The sequence below is a fragment of the Dasypus novemcinctus genome, chromosome 1 (assembly GCF_030445035.2).
Source record: "Dasypus novemcinctus isolate mDasNov1 chromosome 1, mDasNov1.1.hap2, whole genome shotgun sequence".
Taxonomy (NCBI): domain Eukaryota; kingdom Metazoa; phylum Chordata; class Mammalia; order Cingulata; family Dasypodidae; genus Dasypus; species Dasypus novemcinctus.
This window is the reverse complement of record NC_080673.1, coordinates 90,018,072-90,043,807: the sequence shown is the minus strand read 5'-3', so window position 1 is coordinate 90,043,807 and position 25,736 is coordinate 90,018,072. Positions and strand designations below refer to the sequence as shown.

Genomic DNA, 25,736 nt, shown 5'->3' with positions numbered 1-25,736 from the left:
TCTAACCAAGGGGAAAGAGGCACCTCACCCCTCAGCCGAGCAGAGGGTGCCCTGCCTTATCAGCATGACGGCAGGAAACTGCTGAGAACTGCTTCATCTGCCCGAGCACAGAGAGGTTTCGGGTCCAGTGGAGAAAGGCAATAGCAGGTTTGGTGGGGATGGAAGGTGGAGGGGGTTGACCACAGTATCTGGTGGAACAGAATGTGCATAACAAAAATGCCTGAGAGAACAGAGACTGTGACACTCCCCTTGGCAATTTCCAGAATTAGATGCGAGGAACTTGGCAGGAACCAGAGGTCCTGCATCAGTGGGAGCAAACAAAATGGCAAAAAATCTGCCTTTATAGGCTGTTGGGTCCTGGGGAAATACGTGTTTCACATAAATTAACAAATGAGTCAGCGTGGCTGCCTAAGTCAATTTGGATTTCAGAGGTTTATTTATGTTGTATTGATTTTATAATTCTGAAACGAAGTCAAAATTAGAACGGCATCTAATTTGGAGACAAAGTGTTCATTTTGCAAATATGCTCTGGCATTTTATAGTAACTCATATGTAACTATGAGCAGGGGAGGATGCAGGAACAGCAAGCAATATTTGCCTTCCCTTTATAAAGAGATTAGCTGTCTTTAGAAACACCCATTGGAGTTTTCATAAATAAAACAGCAGAGAAACACCCAGGGGGACAGATTTTCCCTCTAGTATGAAAGGAATTAGTGTTGTCAATAGAAAAGGAAGTTGTGTATGAAACCCCAGAGCGTAGCACAGGGTTTTAACCCTGGAGGTTTGGAAACACCAAAGATGAGAGACTGTAGTAGTGAGATGTCAGGGTGGTGTGTCAGCAGGGGACTGTCATGCTTAACCCTTGGGCTGCATCGTTGTTTTAATAAGTATATGTGACTTTTGTGTTTATGATCTTTTCCATATATTCTCTATAATACATATATAATAAGGCAAAATACCAATGGTTTCTTCCTTCAACTATTATATAGAATGATGAAAAGGTAAAAGGTTTAGTTCAACGGGATAATTAGGTAATAGTCTTTTTTAGGTCAGTAGGATCCAATCCTTCCTTGTCCCAGTGCTTCTCTTGATTTGCCTGGAGTTGAGAGAAGCAGAGAGTACACACGATTCTAGTGTGCATGTGTGTGTTTAGGTGTATCCAGTTTTGTGGTGCTGGGGTGGGGGAAGCACTCAGTGTAGCCTCTCTCCCACCCCACGTCCCAGTTAGGAAAATCCTTGTGCTCAGCATAGCTTCTCTTCAGGGCCTCCAGTGTTGATCTCCAGGAGCAAGAATCCCTGCCCCAGACCTACAGGCCTGGAGAATAAAAAGCTATTGTTAAAGATCAACCAGTGGGGAACACTTTCAGTTATTTTAACTGCCCTGATCGTTGATTTAGGACACCCACTGTGGCTCCAATTAATTTCACTCATACTGAAAACAAACCAACAAAAAACCAACCAAGAGAATTCTTACCCCATTCTTATTTTCCTATCTAGGAAGCTTGCTATATTTAATCTTTTGGTCTTGGAGTTTCACAAAGACAGTAATTTTGATAGTAAAACAGTATAAAATGCTTGTATGCTTTAATGCTTTACTCATCTGAGACTTACATTTTGGGATTGTGTTTCTACCAGGAGCTGTAACAGTCATTTATAGTAAGTTCTGGACTCTGCTTGATTTTCTTTTTTTTGTTTTTGTATAATTAATAAAAAATACTTTAGGGAGCAGATGTAGCTCAGTGATTGAGGGCTTGCTTTGTATGTCTGAGGGCCTGGGTTCAATCCCTGCTACCTTCTAAAAAAACAAAAACAAAAACAAAAAAACTTTGGGTACAGTCTGAAATTTCCCCCCATTTTAACCCAAATTAAGAAAAATTCATTACGTAGATTGCAGAAGGAATAAAATATTCCATCTTAACGAGATGATTAGAAGAAATATAATGTTCAGAGTAATTTGGCTAGAAAAGCTCCACAAACAGAAGGTTCTTGAGTTTTAAATACAAGTCGAATACTGTAAGGACCTCACCGCAGTGCACATTGTATATACGTGCTCCAAAAAGCCACCAAACATGACAAAAGGCATTTACCCTAAAAGGTACACATTAAAACACGAGAAACACGACACTGCAAGTTGAAGGCCAAACGATCTTAGGACAAAGACACGACCGCCTAGGAACTCTAGGGAGGGGTTTGGCTTGCTAAGTATTTTCCCCGACATATTTTCCCCTGAAATACTTTGTCCCATGACGTAATAAAGCGACTCCTGGTTCAGTGTCGTGTATTGGAAATTTATTCACTTATATTTCTTTTCAAAAGATTTGAATGGCTACAATGAAATTGAAGATTAGATTCAAATTTCATCCCTGCTGCTTCTGGAGCATTTGATCTAATAAGCAAAATTTTCTCGTCTGTGAAATGGGGATCCACTTTAAGACGCCCCACTGGGACTGCTCTTGTGAGCTAGTAGATGGTGGAAAGCGTGTAAACTGTACAACATTATACATGTAAAAGATATCATTGAAGGGCAGATGCCTTGTGGGATTTGGGTGGTGGCATCACTGCTGGGCTCCGCTAGAGAAGGGAGGGCATTCAGGGACGTGCCCGGGTTCCATGAGTGTGTCGGTGTCAGTACGGCAAGAGCCTTTCTGAGATTTGTGAGTAGCCCTCAGGGCCACGGGTGCCCCTTTCCAAACTGCCTGGAATAACAGAGATAAAAACCCAGAAACATAGTTTGATTTTAAATCAAAAGTTATGATTTTATTTTTAATTTTAATACACCAGAAAAAATATTTTTTTAATGTCGTGACATAAGCACTTGAAAATAACAACTCCAACATTGCTGTGATTTGCTCTGTGAGGCTTGTATGAATGGGCTTCTATTTGAACATAGGCCGTGGGGTCCCTAAGAGGCTAAATCTCCCAGTGGCTTTCAAGGTAGCAGCAAGTAACCTCCTGTCTGAACCATCTCCAGACAGGCAGACCTGTCTGAAACTGACATGCCTGGGGAGCACTATCAGGCTACTTCTGTAGCCTTCCTGATTTTGTCCACTGGGAGAAAGTGTCAAGTGCAGCCAAGCATTGGGGAAATAGCAGGGTTTAAGTACCAACATGAGTCACGACTCTTCAGTTCTGGCCTAAATGGGCTGCAAATATGGCTTGACCCAGATTTATGGAACCAGTTTGTTTCATGTAACCAGTTGCTTCAGGAGAAGTTTACTACCGTGAAGATTTGAGTTTGGTTTCCATCGATATATACCTGATAGCGAGACTTTTGCCTGCCCAGCCTAAACCAAAGTGCCTTTATTGAGACCTCCCCAAATCCACACATTGGTGTGCTCCCATTATTCATCTCTTTAGTGCGAGGACAACTACTGTTTCACTTAAAAAAAGACTGTGTAAATGAGAAGGAGGAAAGGAGAGCCAGAAGCATGGGTTGTTTTTCCCCCCCTTCTTCTGTGAGCCCTGAATTTGCAAAGTGTCTGAGGATGAGGAAAGCAACTTGTGTGATTCAGTAGGCTTGTGAATATGCTTTGATGCTCTGCCCAGGCGTACCTCTAACTGGCCTCTTCTGCTATGGATTCTGCCACATGGCTCGTGGATGTTTAGATATCTAGAGTCTTCACAACTGGTATTCAAGAAAATGCTTTAACGCACTGACATTTGTTTTGTTTATCAGGTACCCACACATGAAGGCTGTTGACTCACTGTCAAACTGGGACCCAGTATGTCATATACTGATTGTCTACACAAAATAAGAATACTGTTGCATCAGCAGCTCTCAGTTTATGGGTACATACCACAGGCTAAATGCTGTAGTGCATTCTTAGCAAAATCTCTTCTGGATTGTAACAGGTCTGAGGCACAAAGAATCAGGTCTAATATACTTGAAACAAGTATAAAAGGGACAGAAGAACAACATAAAAAGCTACAGGAGACAATGACTCACAGCATTACCATATCATCCCCAATTGATAGTAAAATATTTATTTTTAAAAACAAAAATATTATAAAAGTTATTTTCTCTTCAATTACTGGTAATTTCTGGGCTTTCACCATGAAATTCCCCCACACAGCTGTATTTTCAGGATGGAAACTTTCAGGGAAATAAACGTCTACAATAGACAGACATAGGCCATGCCCATACAACACCAAGTGCTGAGCTCTGGGAGGCAAGGCCTATTCGGTCTTCTTGCTCTCTGAACAGCTCTTCTGAATCAGCACATGGCCAATCTACTGACCGTGTTAAATAATCATTAACCAAATTGGAAGAGAAAAGCCCTCGAATTGTGTGGTACCTCTCTCAGTAGTGTGACACACACAGTCTGAGTTGAAGCTGTTCTATCAGAATAAAGAAAAAATTGTAATCCAGACCTCTTCTCTCTCCCTGGTAATTCAGCAGTCTGGGAATGAGGTCGAGCTTCTGGAATGTTCTACCACAGTGTAATTGACTGTAGTTGTTTTGTTACTGGGCTGTGACAGGCATAACCTATCATGAAGATACCACATCTGATTGAAGAAAAAAATTCTGTGGGTCCCTTTCTTACAAGTGCTTTTCTAGATTCCTACTGTTTTACCATTCAATTCTATAAAAAAACCACACTCAAATGAAGTTTCTGACTCAGTCCAGGTTGACATTAATAAAGGGAGGTGGGGAACTGAGGGCAGTAAGACCGAGGCAGTCTTTCCCCTCTAGCACACATAAGTATGTATTATTTCCATTCCCCACCCCTTCCCTAGTGTTTGTAATGGTCATTAGAAAGGAAGGGAGAAAATTACCTGGAATAATAATGTCAACCTATTATTTTGATACTCTAGACCTGGCTTTGTATATAAATAAAGATAGAAGTTGCAAAACTGGAAGGCCCAGATTTAACACTTCCTGCTCTAATAGAGTATTTCTCACTAGAATGCTTCCCAATGCAAACTCATGGACTCTGGCTGAGGCTCAGACCCAGTATATGAAACGGCATGTACAAACATATGAGATCAAGGGTTTGTTTTTATCCTGGAATGATGTTCCACCATACTGGGATTAGAATGCGGTAGAAAATCTTGAATACAAAGATTATCTATTGCAGCATAGTGGGGCAGCTAAAAACCTTGCCTGCCTAAGTTTTCTGGAATGTTAACTGACAGGAGGCTTTTACCTAGGTGGCAGTCAATTCTCTGGTAGGACTAGTAGTGACCCAGTCTCATATATGACTATAATTCAGCAGTTTAGCTGAGATGTTAAAAATACGATACTGGAACTGTAATCCCAGAATTTTTTCTAAACATCTTTTTTTTTTCCTTCCCATGATAAATATTGGAAATGCCTTAGATATAGCTACTTAATTTAAAAACTATTTCTTAGACATTCAACCTGTAAACAAAAATTCTAAAGTGTTTCACAACTGAACAAAAATATGAACCCAATATCAAGATGAAAGTGCTTTGGAAGCATCATTTGCAATCTATTTAAGGTTTATGTTCATTTCCTAGTTCTAACCTACATTTAAAAGCTCAATGACAAATCACTGTATTAAATAATTAAATTAAATCAACCAGATGAGCCTCCAACTACCCTTCAGTTAAACTCAAGTCAGTTATTGTTTTGCCTTTTCATTTTAATTATTCTGCTCATTTTCTGTTATAAGGGGAAAAGGCTTATTGCACAGTATTAGGCATTCTCAAAGCTCAAAACAACATTATTTGCATCCTAAGAATCTATTAGCTGTTTCTTATAGTTCGTGTCAGCTTTTGCCCTAAAGGAGTACATTCCTCCATCAATTGCTTCTCATCTATGAACCAATGTCAAGACATCATAGACTGTTCACAATAATTTAACACAGATGCCACAGCTTTGCTTCCCTCCTTCTCACCTTCTCCTACCCCCAGGTCTATCAGTCATGACTTGGTTTGTATGGATTCTTTGTTCATTGTCCAAACCATTCACACAGAATGGAATAAAACTTTATTCTTTAAAATTCCACACATAAATGAGATGCTGAAAAAGCCCTTGTCATCTCTGACAGAAAAAGCAGAGCAGCTCTGTTTCATGAATGACAGCACAATTAAAGCTAAAATAATATAAAAATAATCTGGAAAATCCCTTTTACTGTATAATCTCAAATAAAGCAAAAAAGAGAAAGTTTCTTTTTCTGCTAGCCAGAAAAGGCGTTTCTACTCAATTGGGCTTTGAAGTTTGGTCCACCCCACATCTGTGTGCACATGTGGCTGTGTGTTATATGCTATGCAGTGTGGTAGCCCCTAATCTTTTCATCTAGCTTGTCTAATCATTAAACTACTTAACCAATTAGAATACTATTATATCACATTAAACAACTTTACATCGTCACTCCTTTAAAACACCCGAAACGTTTACACATTTATTTGGTTTGTAAAGGACTGAAATATTACAAATAATCTACCTTTTTTATTTTTAAAGAATATGGCTCTTAATAAATCGATTTTCTGAGTTCCAGAGCGAAAGCCCTGTTTAAAAAAATCTCTGAAGCTGACTTGAAGCAGGATGTCTTCTGATTTGGTAGAAAATATGGTGACTATTGTATACCATTTAAAACTTGAGGGGTAAGTCTACATAGAAGGGGCTCTTTGCGGAAAGCCAAACTTGCCATGAAGTGTGTTGCTGAAGTATCTCCACTTGACCGGCAGAGGGCACTTTAAACACCTCTAAATGGCTTGGGGAGCAAATGCAGATGATGCAGAAACACAGTGTTTACCCAATATCAGGAAGAGCCCTGCAGATCTCTCTTTGAAACTCACAAAAATTATAGACAATATGGACTGTACCATGGGATTTCATCTGGAAAGTTTTGAGTATGCCTTTAGTCAGATGGGAGGGGTATACATACTGTCTTTTGGATTGATCTCAGCTTGCATCTTTTCCTACTGTCTTTTCCCTTTCCCAGCTCAGTAATGGCATAGGACTGAACATTTTTACAGACAGAAGAGAATCCATTTTCAGACCATTTGTGTGAGTTTCTATCTCTTCTATTCTGTATTTACTCTTCTGTTCAGAAGCCTGGGCAGCTGAACAAAAGCTAATACCTTGGGAGTGGATGGCTCAGTGGTTGGGTGCCTGCCTCCGATACAAGGTCCAGGGGTTCAATTCCCGGTACCTCCTTAAAAAAAAAACAAAGAAAAAAAAAAGACAATGCCTCATGTCCCATCTAACTTTACAAATTGCAGTTCAGCTATCAGTAGTGCTCTGATACTGCCCCTTTTGGTTTTGGCAAACTCACTAGCCTGAGACTATGCAATGAGGAGAAAAATACCGGTCTTAGTTGATATATGGTTGTTTACATCCATTTTCACAGGAGGTGATTAAGACATCTTTTCCAATGGGGACTACAACTGCTAACCTTTCTTAAAAAGGTTTTAATATTTGCAAAAGCATTATTGTTCTAGATGCACACCCTGTGTCTCTTTCATTTTTTCTTTTCTATTGGCTCCAGCCGAGTGTCAGAAAAACATTAGAAAGGATTGTGTTGTGTGCTCACACAGTTTTCAAAGTGAAATTCTTTCAGCTATAGAGAACTGTAACACTCAGTAATATACTTTTTTCATATAACGTTAATAACCTTGTTTGCCTTCTGTTTCTTTCTTTCTACCACTGGCTCACTTTTGTTCTCATTTGTCCTAGAGTTGACAGATGGAGAGAGAAGGGGGTCTTCCAGCAGCAGTCCTTTGAGATGGAAGCGAACTCAGTGAGTCCTCACCAAAAAAGGATCATAAACTTACTGGGTTAAGTCAACCTAATTATCCCTAAGCTGCCTTGGGTGTTGTGTTTGCTCGTATGTTTTGTTTTAGCTGCACCATTTGTGATTCCTTGTGCCATTTTCATTTGTCTATTGTTTTTCTTGATGACCCTGAGCTACGGTTTCCTCCTCAGTTCCAACACTATTCAGCCTTTCTCATTTTCCTCATTTTGCTGATGTAGGCCTCAAAGAAGAAATGGCAGAAGAGCACAAAGTAGCTGAGGTACATGAGTGAGGACCAGAAGATGTTCTGAAAGTGGGAGTGACACTGGTCTTGCTGCAACCAGGAGAAGACCAGGTAGTTGATGACACAGCCCATCACCATCTGGGTGATCTGGGACAAGGTGATGAACATGGCAAACTTCCGGGAGACTCGGAACCCTGCTGCCCGCAAGGCATAGTAGGAGTACATCACCGCGTGCACGGTATAGTTCATAGTCATGAACCAACCACCCCCAGCAACCATGTCTTTGTAGGAGTACCAAGAGTACAGGAGCACAGTGATGTGGTGGTACCAGTGCAGGAAGATCAACTTCTGCTTCCTCAGAATAATGAATATCGTGTCCCCTGAAAGACAAGGAAGGAAGAGAACGAACGTGAACCCTTTGACCATCACCTCGTGATAACTTGGTCTTTTTACAAGAGGGTTGAGGTCTTCTAGTATACCCAGGCTGAAGCCTGGATGGGGATTTACTAGCTCTACAACTTTGGGCAATTTACTTATCCTCACTAGCTTCTAGTTTCCCCTATAGTAAAATAAGGATAACAATGGGGATAATAATGATTGTTCAGAGTTGTTGGAAGATTCAATAGGATAATCAATATACCTTCCTGGCACATGGTAAGGACTCAATAATTGTTACTTTAAAAAAAAGGCGTTTTATACAAAATCCTCTTAATTACTGATATGGAAGGGACATCAACAACCATGCTATCCAACTCTCCCCCAACCACACACTTTAGGAAAATACCACACTGAGGAGCCAAGTGGCTTGCTTTGGATTAAGTATCAATTGAAAGAAACAGAATAGAACCAGGTGCCCAGAAAAAATGTTCTAGAATTGTAATACCATAATTTTTTTTTGGAAGAGGACCAAAGCCACCGTCAAACACTTATATTTATGAGATCCTTGAAAAATGTGAATTCTAGCCATATGGCAGTTAGGAAATTATGATTTAAGCAAAAGACAAAAAAAACAGAAAAAGTGGGAACAAAAGACATTTGCACATACTCACAAATTTGTTGAAGTGGATAATAGGGAAATTTTATACCAATGAATCAAATGATTGAAAACTGCAATTTATGGAACTGACTGAAAAAACTTTCTAAAATCTATCCAACTTTTTAAATTTTTAGCTATATCCCTTTCAAGAAAAAGACCACTATTTCAGGGGTAGGGAATTTATACTTTTTGAAACTAGAATTATGTATAGGTAGGTAGATAGCTACAATGATTTCCTGAAAAGTCTAGAGATTCTGAAAAATATACTTAGGTCATTTATGTAAAAATGAATGAAGAGCAAAATAAATTAGGTGTATCCCTATCAATGGCAAGTGAGGTAATAAATATATCTGAATGCTATTAACAAATCAAGAAAAATGGGAATAGGTGCTGGGATGTGACTAGAAAGAGGATTTATGCTGGTACATGTATAGTTATAGTCTTCTTTCCTATCACTATGATTATCAGGCAAGGGAAAAAGTAACATTTTTCTTGGGCTTAGGTAAATTCAAGTGTGACTGCTTTGTATATAATAACTAGATGATCCCTCTTCTTATTCTGTAATGCAATTAATCAGGGAACTAGTGGAGAGCATCCCCTCTCCCCCAAACAGTAAAACCACACTATCTTATCCTCTTCACACTTCCTAAATGCACTAAAACTCTCGGTACTAGGAAAAGCCAAAGAATGCTGGGCATTGGAAAGACACATAAGGTTCTGAGGGCCATGGTGGAATAATAGAGTGGGAGGGAGGTCCAACTCCATTGAGCAGCAGCTATTAGTTGATTTCCCTACTGGATTATTAAACATTTTGAAGTATTTGTTTAGAATAGAAAAGGAGGAAACGGACTTGGCCCAGTGGTTAGGGCGTCCGTCTACCACATGAGAGGTCTGTGGTTCAAACCCCGGGCCTCCTTGACCCGTGTGGAGCTGGCCCATGCGCAGTGCTGATGTGCGCAAGGAGTGCTGTGCCATGCAGGGGTGTCCCCGCGTAGGGGAGCCCCACGCGCAAGGAGTGAAACCGTAAGGAGAGCCGCCCAGCGCGAAAGAAAGAGCAGCCTGCCCAGGAATGGCGCCGCCCACACTTCCCGTGCGGCTGACGACAACAGAAGCGGACAAAGAAACAAGACACAGCGAATAGGCACAGAGAACAGACGGGGGTGGGTGGGTGGGGAGGGATTAAATAAATAAATCTTTAAAAAAAAGAAAGCTGACAGTTGTTGCATTTCTGAGCCTATCATAAAATTTTCTTTGAAGTCCTCCTTCCTCTTGGGAGATGTCGGATTTTTATTATGACTATAAATGTCAGATGGGCTGCTATGGATAGATGGTGATGGTGACTCTCCTATGTATACTTAAGGGACAAAACTGTGATCAGAAGACTTGAGATCTACTTCTTGGTGTTAAACTGGGCTAAAAATTTTTGCCTGCCTGTCAGAGATCCCCTATTTTTGTGTAATTACCATTTTGTAGCTCCCTTTCTTCTGTAAACTATAATGTGGACACAATAATTCCAGTCTACCTTTGTTCACAGTGGAAAGAAGGTGGACATCCAAGGAACTGTATATTAAAAACCAATTTAGTCAAGCACAATTAATAAGATGTTTGCTTATGATTTTCTAGGCATTAAAACCCACACAATATCTAAACATACTGTAATAAAAGTCACTTGCTGTAAAGCACTTCATCCTCTGATTCTTTAGATTTAATTTTTAACTTTACCATCACTTTCTGCATACCCCACTAAGAAACAGATACTAAAACTTTTTTGTCTAAAGAATGGTTTCTATGTGAAGAAAGTAGTAAAGGACCAAAGGCGGACCATATTAGATGGGCTAAAACGCAACAGAAAGTGGAAGGCACAATTCTGGGGTTGAGAATGACTTTGCATTTTTCCTGTCTTAAGATGGGGGGCTGGGGGGTGGAGTTCCTCAGGCTTGATCTGAGATACAGTAAGTGTTTCTAATTACTTGGTGGGGTGGGCAGAGGTGCCACAAAATCTTCAAAACAAAATTAATTTGAATTCTCTTCAGAATTTTTTTCAGAGAAAATATGCGGGGAGGTAGAAGGGAGTACTCAACAAGAGTATAACCCAGTAATGGTTCTTAGGTCTTCCAGAAGTGCCACTCCAATGCACATTAAGGTCACTGCCCAGTATTGCTGCTGACCCAGAGAATGGTAGTCTCTCAGGTGAAGTGAGAACCTGGTACAGTGCCAGAGGAGCTTATGGAGACCTCTCGCGGTTCTTTGTTGATATTGTAGCTGAGATACTACATCATACTATTCTCGTGGTTATGGGTTTGTTTTTTAACTCTGGGGAGCCACCCATCACATTTCATTTGTCATGACCTAGACTCCTGCCAACTCGTGGTATTTAAACGCTTGCCAAAAACTAGAGAGTGACCCAGAAATGCAAACCATCTTGCCCAAAGGTCTGATGGACATTGTATAAAGGATTTTGGCCAAGACTAAGTAATAGGACTTTTGGTTTGTATGTTTCAGTCATATCACATCTTTTAGCTACACCTCATAGTTGATCTTCTCTCCACCAGCCTGCCTGGTAAGTGCAGATCTGTGCGCAGCTATGGAAAAAGTTGTGAGCATTTGGAGATCCCAGGCACACTAACAGCCACAAAAGGACAGAGAGAGTCCATTCTGCACATGTCGTTTGTCACAGACTGCTGCGTTCCACTTGGCAGTTAGCTGGAGAGCTGCTGAGTCAGTTTCAAAAACAATGACAAGCTCAACTGAGCAAGGACCTAGACTCAGAGCAGATGTTTCCAAGGTTTAACAAAACCAAATCTCAGCAGGTTTTAATGTAATTCAAACAGCAGGTACTCAAAGATTTTGACACACAAAGCAGGTCGTTGGTTCTCTTCCCCTCGTTTGTTAACAGTAGATTGTAACCCTATAATTCACTGAAATGAGCTCATTGTTTTCTGCTGGAGCAGAAAGCCCTTCTTGCTATATATCAAGAGTTGAGAGAAAACTGCAGGCATGTGGATTTTTAGGGAAAATACAGGTTCAGTATCGAACATGGAAGAACTGTTCTTTTTTTCCCCCACAAGCTCTTTCCTTTTTAGTGCTCATAAGGGAGTTCAGGATCTTAGACAAATGAAAGACAGGACTTGAGGCCTAAAAAATAAGAAGAAAATAATCCAAATGGATAAATCTCTCTTTATTACATGTTAATGACAAGACTTTCTAGGAGTGAAAAACTGAGAAGGAATTTAATGTCCAAAATGAATGAAAAGGCAAAAAAGCAAACAAGTTTGCTAAACGAGGGCTAGAGGGCTGGCTGTCTTGGAGACATCCAAATTGCACCTATTTTTTTTTTTTTTTTAAATCTGTTTTAACTAAGCAGTTCACCTCTAGAAGACCCCTGTCAAATATGCTCCAGAATATTTAAAAGTAAATCTTACTTTAAAACTGAAAAAGGATACTCAGAACATATCTATATAATGGATCTGAAATTGCATGATGAATGGGTGCCCCCAACTAGTCTCATTAAAGAACTATGTCAATATTAGGGTACATTTTCCCCCCAACTCTTCAGCCCATTATCAACACTTTAATCTCATATTCTAACCATAAAGGGGGTACCGTTACTTGATAGCCAATTTACAAACTCTTGAACAAAGCTTTTCCAGGGAAAGGGATTATAATGCCAATGGCACAGCACTCTAATCAACTGAAAGGGGTGAACGTGGCTGCAGCTCATTCTGGGCTCAAGAGGAAAGATGGTCTTCAATTATCATGCTTGCTACAGGGCAGTGGGGAGTGCAGCTCACGTCTGTTATGGATTAAACTAAGGTAGGGGTGATGAGTTAGCATCATCAGGACCAACAAACAGCAAAAGACAGGACGAGAGGACTAATACCACTGAGTACTGCACTATTAGTTCTTCTCTAGGAATTCTATCTGCCGTCTGAAACTTTGATTTCATTCTGGAATAGAAGTAGGGAGGACAGACTGCATGAATCTAATTATGCCTTTGAGGGAAAGTGACTGCTATGAATAGCTTAGGGTAGCTCTTTGAGGAAATATTCCTCCAAAAGGCAGAAAGAACTATTTTCTGTTCTCCTCAAATACAACTAGATATCTCAGAATGCAGCTACTCAGTGCCGGAGGAAGCCATGTCCAGACTGTACAGTGAGGTTGCGCCACTGCTGTCTGAGGCCGAAGGGCCAGAAGGACAGAGATGCCATTTCTGATATTTTTTGTTTAAACATTTATTGAGAGCAGTAAAAGTTGGAAATTGTGAAAGTGCAGATAAGGGAGTAATATACATGTTTCATGCATTTAGTGTGTTCATATATTTGTAGTCAGTCCTGTAATCAAAAAAAAAAAAAAAAAAAAGGAAGAAAAGGGGGGTATTAATGGATAATGGAGCTTAAAATATAATAGGACATAATTAATTGTGAAATGTGGCAGAAGTTTATGATTATTTCTCAACCTGAACAATTTTCAAACTTTAATAATGTATGAATTTATTTATTTAAAGAAAGAAACCCACAAAATCCTAAAAATAAAGAACACATACACTTTCAGACCAACCCTAGCATGAGAAGTACTCTAACTCAGAAACTCTGTGAATCCAATTCAAATAATAAAATCAATGAAAGAAATAAATGTGGCAAGACAAATTTTTAACTTAAATGATGAAATATTCTCATATAATTTTTACATTCTAAAAAATAACACCTACAGACTTTCAGGCATTGATCACAGATCCAAGTTTGAAAAATACTTCTCCAGCTTAAGATTGTGCACCTAGTGGTACCAATTCAAGGATAAAAAATAGCCTCCTAGGGCCTGGTTCATGAAATGCATATAGCAAATTTCTTTTTAGATCAGGGGTTCTTAACCAGGGGTCCACAGACTCCCAAGGGGTCCGTGGAAAGGTTTTGGCAGGTCTGTGAGCTTGAATTGAAAAAAATCAACTTATCTTTATTTTCTCTGACCTCTGACTGAAATCTAGCATTTCCTTCCTTTATGAATGTATGCAATAAATTACAGTAGTATTCCGTGGTTTTCACCTGGCTGGCAAAGGGGTCTGAGGGAAAAAAAATATTAAGAACCCCTGTTTTAGATAAATTAGCCATTCTATTCTAGCCTCAATTACATGCTTGGCCCATAGTAAGTGCTTAATATAAATTTACTGAATAGATTAATGAATGAAACCATATTAATTCCTTTCACTCTAAGGTTTTGTTTTCATAGGAAGAGTGTGTATGTGTGCATGTGTGCATGTGTGAGACAGTTAGCTAGTTATTTTGAACTATGTAGGGGACCTGACTTGTCTTTATACCCCAACCCTCATAGGAAAGGTTCAGTGGAAAGTGTATCAGTCAGTGGTGCACACGTACCCCTCAGAGCCTACATGAGCAGACATAGGACATGAACTAGAGGCTGCTTACAGAAAGACTGATGACAGTTTATTTACAACTGCCTTATAATGAAATTATGACTATCTACAAAATCTATCAATACATATTTTGAACTGAATACATACACTTCTTAATTCCTTATACAAAACTAAGAAATGCAATGAGAGGCAAGTTTTCCCCCTAAGAATATATATATCAGCGGTTAGTGGGATGGTGAACAGCACTGTTCACAGATATCAGAGTTTATGATCAGCAGCGAATCCCTCGCTCCCAAAATCAAGATATTTTCTTGGAGAATTGTGCCCACATCAAATCCTTGTCACTTAATTTTTCACTGTTTTTCCTAGCCTATGCCACACTTACATTCAAGATCAGTAAGAAGTTGAAGGGAAAACCTTAGGAATCTGTCATCGTAGCAAGTATTTTTTATCTAAATTTCTAGGAGGTGAACTACATTTCCGCTTCCCAAGGGCCCTTCTCTTTGATGATTAAAATCAAACAACACCAAAGATCAACACTTAACACTGGTTAATGAGAACATGAGGATACCCAAATGAAAAGTTTAATTTCCTAATCTGAATCCTAACTGCTGGGATTACAGTGTGTTTAGATATGGGACTTGGAAATAGCTGTGTTGCTCTTTCCCCTCTCCCCTACCTCCACCATATTCTAATATTAGCTCAGCTGTTAATGGGCCTTAAAGAAGGGGCTGTGTATACATTATAAGCCCTTGGCAGTGTGTTTTTGGTAGTGCTGAAAAATCTGCATGTTCTATGCAAAAACGATTTTGCTCTTAATAAACATAATGTAAAATCATTTAAAAAAAGGGAGGAGAGGAAAAGAAAATAGAAGACAGTCAACAACTCAAGTTCAATAATTATAACTTTCCTACCATTCACAAAAAAGGACCTTCAAAAATTAAAAATGTTGCTGGTGTGTAGCTACAAAGAGAGAGGGAAGGAGAGAAGACACTTACCTAGTTCAGGTGCTTTGCTTAGTACAAATGCATAAGCCCAGAATTTGGTGACAGGTCCAATGTAAAAACTCTGGTCACATACTGACTCCTTCAGGCCTTTGGTCATCAAAATGTACACCATATAAGCACCAGTTCGAAGAGCACCGAATATACTTCATAATGAAAAGAGAAAAAAAAAATGCATTCAGGAAAAGAATTTTACATCTGAATTAACTCTTCTTAGCAGGGAGGCTTGCCATTCGTGGGTAAGAGTCATAGATAAAACGTAAAAATTTGCCCTATCCAAAACTGAAGTGGGAAAGGGGAGAACCTTTGCCTCCACCAATCCCACCCTATCCTCCCCTCAAACCTTGTGCCTTTGAAAGCAGATAGTTTTGACTGCGGTGCTGGACACTACAGATATGGGTCCCCAGGCCAGCAGGGAGCTCGGAAATATTTTTTGTGACCTGGCTTCCTTCCCTCCACCCCTTCCCCTGCCCCCATATTGTGGTTTTTAAAAATGGATTTTCAGGACATTTATATTCTTTTCATAGCTGGCAGAGCTTCCTAAACTTTAAGACCTTCAATAGAAAGTTTAAATTGAAGGTTGCTGTTTGTAGACACTTAGCCCCCAATGAAAGCCCAGCCATCTGACCAATTCTTGAGTGTTCTCTTAAGAAAGTGCTGCTGCTCACTGCAGCTTCATCATCCCCTCTTCCTTGATGATCACATCGCCCCGGCTGATCTCAAAGTTCCCTGGTTTTTCCTTCCCCCTCCCACCACTTTGCTGATGTGTGTAGTGATTTGGTGAGAGAAAGTGTTATGACCACACCCTCCCATCCCCTGTGCCACACGAGTTTTGGGTTATTATTGCAATAAAAAGTGTTTTGCTGGCTGAAAAAAAAAAGCATCAAAAATATTCTGTAAACAAGAACTAATGATACTTTTCAGTGCTTTATCCTGATGGCCACAGATGATATTACTTACTCTTCCATCAATATCCCAAAGAGAGGTCATGCAAAAGGAGAATGAATCCAGAGCAGGATCTTGGAACTTGAACGTCCTTTGTATTTCAGTAGATTGAGAACCATCCTTCCACTAGGGGCTTGAGGGCCACTGGGGCTGAGACAGTCTTTGGTTGCTGTCAACTCTTGGAGTTATCTCAATTCTGCCCTGTGCCCACTCATTCTCTAAGTCCCGCTGGCTCTCTCTCCTGAATAGCTCAGTATATCTCTTTAATCCAGCTCTTTCATCTGGACTGGATCTATAAATCCAGAAGCAGCCTCCAAACCACTGTCCTTGATTACCCCTTTCCATTCTCTAATTCTTCTTTCTCACAGCAGTCAGACCTCCTCCAGGTGCCTCCAGGAAGCCACCCAAGCACAGAGAGATAAGAATTGGACCATTGCCTCTAGGGGAAATACAGGGTTAGGGTGCAGAGAGCCACTGTTCACTGAGCTGCTCACTGACTGTTCACTGATGATATAGAAACTTATTTATTGTATATTTCTGTATCTTTTGCTTCCTCCTCAAATTTGCATACAATGATTCCCTAGTGAAGCAGGCTAGTAAGACAGGGGATTAATAGATGGATCTGGAACCTGGCAAGAAGTCCACGTGGACATCAGCAACCCCAAGATGGCTGCTGGAAGACCCTCCCCAAGATTCTGCCACTCAGAAGAAGACTTCCTCAGGAAGCCAGGAGACGCTCCAATACTCCCCAAGGACTTCATCATTGGGCCCTCCTGGGATACTGATGGGAGAAATAAGCAATCAAAGTACGGAACAGCTGGAACGCCTCCCCTGCCATTAGCAAAGGGGTGGGATAATTAGCGTTTAAAAAGTGGCACCAGGCCTGAGTTCACTCTTTCATGCCCTCTCTTGCCTCTGGACCCGGACTCTAGCTGCCTTCTCCCCTGCATGGATCACCACACAAGTAAAACTTGGGCATTTATAACATATAATGGGAAATTGTAGCCTGTAAATCAGCCCTCTTTATCACTTTTCAGCCCCTTCCTCTCTACCTGGACTCCTGCTCTGTTATTTTGACCCATTTCTCTTCCCTCCCTACCTGAATAACTTACTGGCCTAACTCACCCGATGTGCTCTTGAAATTCATTTCTGCAGCACAGCCAAGAACCGAAATGAAATCTGGTACCACTAGGATGTTGTTTGTTTCACTAGCCTTTTAGAGATTGCCTGCATTTAATCCCATCTAGAAACAGAATCCTGGCCTTCAGAACATTTTAGAGCAATATTTAAAACTATTTAGAACAAGAGCTGAAACAAGAAGGTAGAGTGTCTGCTTGTTCCATGTCAGCTGGGAATATCCACATCTACAACTCAAAGTCTTTCCCTCCTCTATGAATGTCCTTGAATGACTATGAAAGTACCACGAATAAATAAGGAATCCATGGGTTAACTACATACTTCTGCTCTAACATTTGTTTTTCCAATGTCCTGTAATGTGTTTGGATCCTCATATGTTGAACAATAGGTACTCAGCAAAGATCGCTAAAAAATGTGAAAAATTGTTGAAAATATAAGGGGAAAAAAAAGAAAATATCATATTCAAAGAATGGCTAAAGAAATCAGTCTGGAATGAGTTTAACTCAATCACCCTATATTAAAGTATTACTTTCTCCAATACATAAAATGATCCTTTATAGGATTATTGTTGTCATTTTACAATTTTACAGATTTGGTTAATTCCTTAGTGGCCTCTCACTGCTCTTAGAATGAAGCCCCCACTCTTTTTTCTATGCTGAATTTTTAATAAGATTTACTGTAAAAGTAAAGAAAAAATTAAATATAATTTTTAAATTGTCTTTTTTTAAAAGATAATAGATCATACAAAATGTTACATTAAAAAATATAGGGAAGTGGATTTGGCTCAACAGATAGAGTGCCCGCCTACCACATGGGAGGTCCAGAGTTCAAACCTTAAAAAAAAAGTTAATATAAACAGTTGCCACTGTTATTAGATTAAGGTGTTGCATCTTGAACACTCTACATGGCTGCTGTGGAAGGTAATATGGAAATGTGGATGTGGCATTTCCACTGAATATTTGTTGCAGATACTGTGGGTGGCCTATTCGATAGTCCCTTCCTTCCTTCTCCATTCTAAGAGAATCCCGATGTTGTTTAGGTTCTCCCAACCTCTTCTCCCCAAAGAAAGTAAATTTCTCTCTATCTCTGTAAATCCTGATTATCTAAATCACTTTTGGTAGTCCTGTTTCCCTTACTTGTGATTTGCTACCGTGGGCATGTGATTCAAATCTAGCCACTGGGCTACTGTGGGCCTTTTGGAAAAGGTTTCCTTGCTCTTTATCCGCTATTGCCGGAAACTGCATATAATCGTGAGGCAGCCGGCCTGAGCTGTTAAGGTCATCAACCTTCCCACCATCTCTAGATTTCCTGTGTTTGAGATAACAAATCTTCCTTTTAGTAAAGGTCAATCTGAGTTCTCCTCTTATTACGCCCGCCCGAAGCCTTCCAGTCGACAAAGAACAGAAGAGCTGATATTTGAACACTAGCTAACATTTTAATGCAGAAGTTCCCTCCGTGGCACTAAAATGTACCTAGCATACAGTCCTGGCAAATTAGTTACTGTATCAGTTACCTGCTTTTCACAAACCAGATAACTGGTGTTTGTCAATGCCTTTGTATAAGCCAAAAGTAACAAAACACACAAATGACAGATTTTCAAAATCTACCAGTCTCTACTTATTAGCCTCTGATCTATGATTTTTCCGAACCCCACATTTTACAAAGCATCCCCTCCCCTGCTGACTCCAGCCCGTCACACCAGGATCCACAGCTCAGAGCCCTTCCTCCCCTGTATTTTGCTGCTAGACTGTACTTAACACATCATCAGAGCAGATCCAGGAAGTCACCTTTGGAACAGCTCCTTTCATCTTCCTGAGTCTCAAAATCCATGCCCAATTTCTTAAGTATCCACAGTTTAGTTATTCCTTCGACCATAAATATTTGTTGGTACTGCGTTAGATGCTGGGATGACAAAAGAATGATATCTCTGGATGGTGGTGGTTCTGGAAGACTTCAGAGGAAGTGGTATTTGAGTGAGGGGCAAATAGGGATTCACAACTTGCAGGGAGAGGTTAGGGGGAGGGCATTTTAGAGCCTTGTAGAATTCAAAGTGTTGATATCATGGTGAACTGCAATATTGTGGACAACAAGAGTATACATATTTAGACATACACCTCATTCTCTGTACTCTGAACAATAAGCTTGACTCAGAACAGAGGACAATGGCACTTTTCAGGGAAACTGCCAGTGCCAGCCATGGGGCCCACATGTGTCTGTGGGCAAAGACGCATTGTTGTGATGTGATAATGCTACTGCTGGGAAGCAGGGTGGGGAGCTATTTGGGCAAGGGGATGACTGTTATTTGTGGGAGTTACTAGCTCAGCCCCTGGCACATCTCAGTGACTGCACACTTTGGAACCATGCAGTGCTTATTATAACTGGGCATAGTGCCCTCACACTATGGCACTTTACCAAAATATACTTTAATGTGTGGAGACATTTTTTCTTCCCTAAGTTACACTATCTTGAGAGACAGCATGATGCGACAGGCAAGTCTGTAGCTCATGTCCTGCTACTCTCAGTCCTTGCCTATGCCCATGACAGACATTGCTAATAATTTTTGATACTTTTTCTGGCCATGCATCGACATAGCATCAAAATTCTTCTCAACCACTCTAAGCCACTACCAATTGGTTGCAGTAGACTGGGCTGCAATCACAGCTCCATCACTGTTTTAGATTTCTAGCTGCTGAAATGAATACTGTTCAAAGGGTTGCCTTAACAACAAGAATTTATTGGCTCACACAGTTTCAGAAGCTAGAAGGCTTGTTTTCTTCTGGGATCAGTGTCTTCTGGCTGCCTGGCAATCTTTGGGGGTCCTTGGTTTCCATCACATGGCGATGATGCACATGGTATGTCTTCTCTTTTCTCCTGCAGGGTCCATTGACTTTCCCTGTGGCTTTTTGTCTGTCTGAATTTCTTTCTGCTTCCAGAAATCAGGTTCCAGAAATCTGCTCCAGTAATCAGGTTAAAGACTGGCCTGATTCATTTGGGTCATGCCTTAAATGAAGTAACATCTTAAAGATATCTTATTTACAATGGGTCCACACTCACTGGAATGCAGACCAAGGCCAAGAGCATGTCCAAACAGGTGTGCAATTCAGTTCACCACAATCACTTACTAGTTGCATAGGCAAGTGGTTCTTCAAATGAAAAGACTTGCAAATTAATTCTATGAATTTTGTAAAAGAATCGAATTAAGGCATTTAGTATATAGCCTGACCTGCAGATGTTCAAAACCGGTTTTATTATTAACATTGTTGTTATTATTGCTGCTTTACTTTGTCCATCCTTCAACTTGGAAAAATCACCTTCATCACTATCTTCTCATTTCACCATGTAAAAAAGGTTAATTATCTCAAACTGAGTGTCAAGGACACTGATAAACAGAGAATGTGATTTGCACCAATAATTATTTATATTGTTCTATTGCTTTGAGAACTTCCACTTCTGTCTGTTAAATGTTTTATTTCATGAGCCAACTTTTCCATGAAACAAGTGACAGTAAGTCCCCAACAGGATGTGAACTGAGCATTTTTCCTTAGATTATCATGAAGAAGAGAGAATGCTTATGTAGAAAATGAAAAAAACTTTGGTATAAAAAAGCACTGAGTTCATAGGAAATTTATCAATCAGATGATAAAGATTATTCCAACTCTGGAGCCTCCAACAGGCTGATAGCGTGGGCCACTCTGTTGAAGGAGGGCAGTGATGTCTATCACATGCCTTTGTCGAGCACAGGGGAAGGCGGGGGATACTTCTGCTCCCCGCTCAGCCACGGTTAGGCACAATGCAGCGAGAAGCTCCAGCAGAAATTGCAGCCCTAATTAGCTGAAATGCTTCTCAAAGTATGGTTTTAGATTCCTAGTCCAGAAGTGGCCTTGTTTCTTCATGGTTAGCAATTTGCCCCAGTATGTCCCTGGCAAGTTGCCAAGAACACCTATTGGCCAGTTGTGATCCCTGAGGGCAAGTTAGGGAAACTTCTATTTTTCTCAGTACTTCTTAAAATTAATTTTTATTTACAAACACTATTTGTTAAATTATGTAAACATCTGCATTTTTGCTATTTTAACATAAGCGTATATTAGATTTATAATTTAAAAAATGTATTTAAAAATATGTGCTTAACCACAACTGACACACTGAAAAACAATCACAAAATCATGTGGTACTAGTTTATAAGGCTTTACTAGGAAGATAAGCTATAGCATTAAACCTTGCTTAACTCTTGTATATCACACTGGCGTTGAGAAGAATGGAAAAAGATTTATTCATTCATGTTTTGATTCAACACCTATATAATCAATGCCCACTAGGTGCCAGATATTCTGGCACTCACTGGGGCAGGAGAGAATTTCTCTCTATAGCCTGTTAGGAAGACAATAGTCATGTAAATAAACAAAAAATATAATTATATATAATACATGTATAATATAAACAAATTCCAAGTTCTGACAGGAACAAATAGTGGTGCTGACAGAGAATACTGGGGAAGGGTCTGTGTATATGTGAGTGGGATTCTTTTTTGGAAATTCATGAGCTAAATAAAAAGATTTTGGAACACTGAGAGTAAAAGTTTAGAAAACAAGCCCTTGTCTTCAGGTTGTATTAGATTTTTTATTTTTCAAGTATAAGTATTGGGTTCTTTTCTAAAGAAGTGTGACAAATACGGCTAATCATTCAAATTCAAGCTCTGAGAGTTAGTTCTGGCCATATATTTTACTTGAGAAAAAGTTGAATAACTCTGCATTCTAACATTCCAATTTTATTATTACCTTAACGCCAAACTGGAATATCTCTGCAATGATTGAGAATTCTAGAATTTTGCCTTGGATAGAAAGACCCATTGGCATAATCAAGAATATTTTCAATTAATTAAACATCAGCACCAAGAGACGATAAAGCCACACTTATACTGTTTAATTAGTGGCCCTCAATTTAAATGTAAACCATTTTGACATTAAAACAAGTGTTCAAGGACCTTTTCTCTGAAGTGCACACTAGCTCCCAACCCTCACCCACTCCACTAACTCAATAACCATAAGTGCAATTAAATCTGGAATTGGACAATGAAAAATGTTTTATTGCACTTCTATTCCACAATCAGAAAAAAAAACTGTGTGAGATCTTTGTCAACTGTTAAACCCTGGCAACAATTGAACCAATAGTAGCAAGTCTTTAAAAACACAGAAGAGGTCACTGATTTTCCTGATAATGAAACTGGAACTGCTGTTTGTCTTAGATGTTTACTAGGTAAGAAGAGCATCCACTGATCCCAGAAAAGGTTGAAACAAATCAACAACCAAACAATTCACTGCAATCCCTTTAGGTTTGGAAGGTGTTATTAGTCAGCCAAAGGGGTGCTGATGCAAAATACCAGAAATTGGTTGGTTTTTATAAAGAGTATTTATTTGGGGTAGGAGTTTACAGATACCAGGCCATAAAGCATAAGTTACTTCCCTCACCAAAGTCTATTTTCACGTGTTGCTGCAAGATGTCTGCTGATGTCTGCAAGGGTTCAGGCTTCCTGGGTTCCTCCCTTCCTGGGGCTTGCTTCTCTTTCCTCTGAATGCTAACTTCCCAGGGATTTAGCTTAAGGCTTCAGCATTAAACTCCAACATCAGAACTCCAACATCAAAAACCTTCAACTCTGTCTTTTGCCATTCCTTTTATCTGAGAGTCCCCACCTACCTAGGGGTGGGTACTCAACGCCCTACTGACACAAGAGGTTTATTTGATTACTTAATCAATATATCTCATATAATCCAATATAATCTCATATTCCCAGAGGAAAAGATCAGTTTACAAACATAATCCAATATTTCTTTTTGGAATTCATCAAAAATATCAAACAGCTACAGGAAGTGTTACAGGTTTATGATGTCTGCCATACAGAACAAATGGCATCTCCATATCAGTATCCTAAGCCCCCAGCTACAAACCTTTCCACACATCCTCCAAAAGCTATCTAATTACACTAGTGTTTAGAATTAGCTGAAAACACAGTTTTCTGAAATAATATAACAAGGTATTTAAGTGTGGAGTTTGTGATTTTTTAAATCCAATAACTCAGCAGTCAAATGAGGATATACAACTGAAGTCTTGATCATTTATTTCCTTTACTACTAACAATTCAGACTGTATAATTTCTCTTTCCCTTTTATTATTAGGTTTCCCTTTAGGTTTGACTCATTTTTTCTTGCTAGCTACTCAATCTGATATCTTCGTTTGAAAGTTTAAAAATCTCCCTAACACCTTGTGAATCAAAAAACATGAAGCTAAAATTGTATATTACAGAAACTGAAATTGAAAACACACTTTCTGACCTAGTTATTCTACTGCTGGAAATATAACATAACCTTTGCATATACTTGCAAAAGTATACCAAGTTGCATAGTTTTTATATCAAAAAGATATAAAAGGGGGAGCAGATGTAGTGCAAATAGTTGAGCATCTGCTTCCCACGAATGAGGTCCTAGGTTTCATCCCCAGGATGTCCTAAAAATAAACAAACAGACCAGAAAAAACCCCAACTCTCATTGGGGAGGGGATGTAGTTCAGTGGTTGAGTGCCTGCTTCCCATCCCCCCCCCAAAAAAAAAGATATAAAAGGATAAAATCTAATATGAGAATAATTAAATAAATTATACAAGGGAATACAATACAGCTATAAAATGTACCAAATAGAATCTGCATTAGGGGCTGGCATGGAGGAGCTCCAGATACTCAATTAAGTGAAAAATAATAGGAATATAGTCCTTTTAGTATGTTAGCATGATTGAGCTTGTGTACATTTTAAATGCATAACTATACTATTACTTTCATACAAATATTTGAAACTGGTAAGGATGATTACTAGTAGAATTTTATTTTACCATATGCATATATGACTTTTTTCCCAGAAGCTATTGGAAATCTAACTTTAAGTTTTCATTTCTAATAGTTATCAATATTAATAAATTAATGATATAATTAATGTCTTTTTCTCTTTTAAATTGATATCTGATGTCAAAAATCTTGGGATTAATATGTTTTAAATTTTAAAAAAATGAGAATTTAAACTATTTTTTTTTTTTTTTTTTAGGAGGATATCAGAGATTGAACCCAGGACCTCCAACATGGCAAGTGGGCACTCAACCACTTGAGCTACATCCTCTTCCCAAAAAATGAGAATTTAAAGGTTGGAATGTTACTTAAACAAAAATTCCCTTTCTTCTTGGAGATCTGAGATGTTAGTTGCTGCTGAGTGAACACTATAAAAGTAGCCAGTGAAATGCTCAGTGCTGATTTGGCGCTCAAAAATTGTGCGCTTCTTTCTTTCAGTATAAGTTTTTGTTACTCTTATTTTATCATTGTTGAACTACGGATAATACTACTAACACTCAGAGGTCAATCTGCATATATTGTTAGAACCTACAATTTGCAGACCCTGGGGGAAACAGTGGTGAGTAGAGTAGGCAAGGACCTTGCTGAGGAGCTTTTATCCTGGATGGGTGTAGCAGTTTGATATTATTTATGAATTCCAGAAAGAGATATGGATTATGTTTATAACCTGGTCTGTTCCTCTGGGTGAGGTACATTAGATTCAGCTGAGATATCTTGATTAAATTGCCTGGTAAGATTAGGCTTTGATTTGACCATGTCCTTAGCCATAACTCAGGTTAAGTCCCCGCCCCCTTGGTGGACTGATAAAAATGGGCATTCAATCAAGAAAACACACAGAAGATACAGAAGAATAAGAGAGACCTTTGTCAGTTTTGATCCTGGAGCCCTGGGGAGAAATGAGCCATTTGCCTGATAGTTTACAGCTGACCTTGTGAAGAGACCAGAGCAGCTAAGAAGCCCTGAAAGATGCCAGCCTATGGCTGAGAGTAGAAGAAGCTGGGCCCATGAGCCTTAAGAGGAGGAAGGAAGGACATTCCAGGAGAGATCGCCTGCCATCTTGCTTCAACACGTGGCAGCTAACTTGGAGGAGAAAATTTTAAGGCCTTGTAACTATAAGCTTTTCCCCAAATAAATACCCTTTATAAAAGACAACAGATTTCAGGTACTTTGCATCAGCACCCCTTTGGCAGACTAATACAAGGAGAATCGGGTTGTCAACAATAACCATGAAAAAGCACAGAAACAACAAATAGCACATATTGCAAAAGAAAAGTATTAGGTATATAGACTAAACCTATTTTGGGTTAGGATGGGGGCTATATATAAGGACTCTGTGAAGAAATATCATGTAAGCTTAGTCCTGAAGCATGAAAAGGCTGACACTGCATTTTTTTTTTTAATCTAAAAATGACTGT

The 25,736-nt window shown here is 39.4% G+C and overlaps 1 protein-coding gene across 7 annotated transcripts in view; it reads right to left on the bottom strand.

The window, feature by feature from the left end:
• Positions 1–2,730: 2,730 nt before the first annotated feature.
• The window catches only part of ELOVL6 (ELOVL fatty acid elongase 6), a 140,254-nt gene continuing 117,248 nt past the window's right edge, over positions 2,731–25,736 (bottom strand). For all 7 annotated transcript variants that reach the window (XM_058294110.2, XM_004476162.5, XM_071215093.1 and 4 more), the window contains 2 exons: positions 15,350–15,501; positions 2,731–8,327 (listed from right to left, as the gene is read on the bottom strand). In XM_058294110.2, coding sequence (XP_058150093.1) covers positions 7,903–8,327; positions 15,350–15,501 — 577 coding nt within the window. In that variant the 3' untranslated portion in view covers positions 2,731–7,902. The remainder of the gene's footprint in view (positions 8,328–15,349; positions 15,502–25,736) is intronic.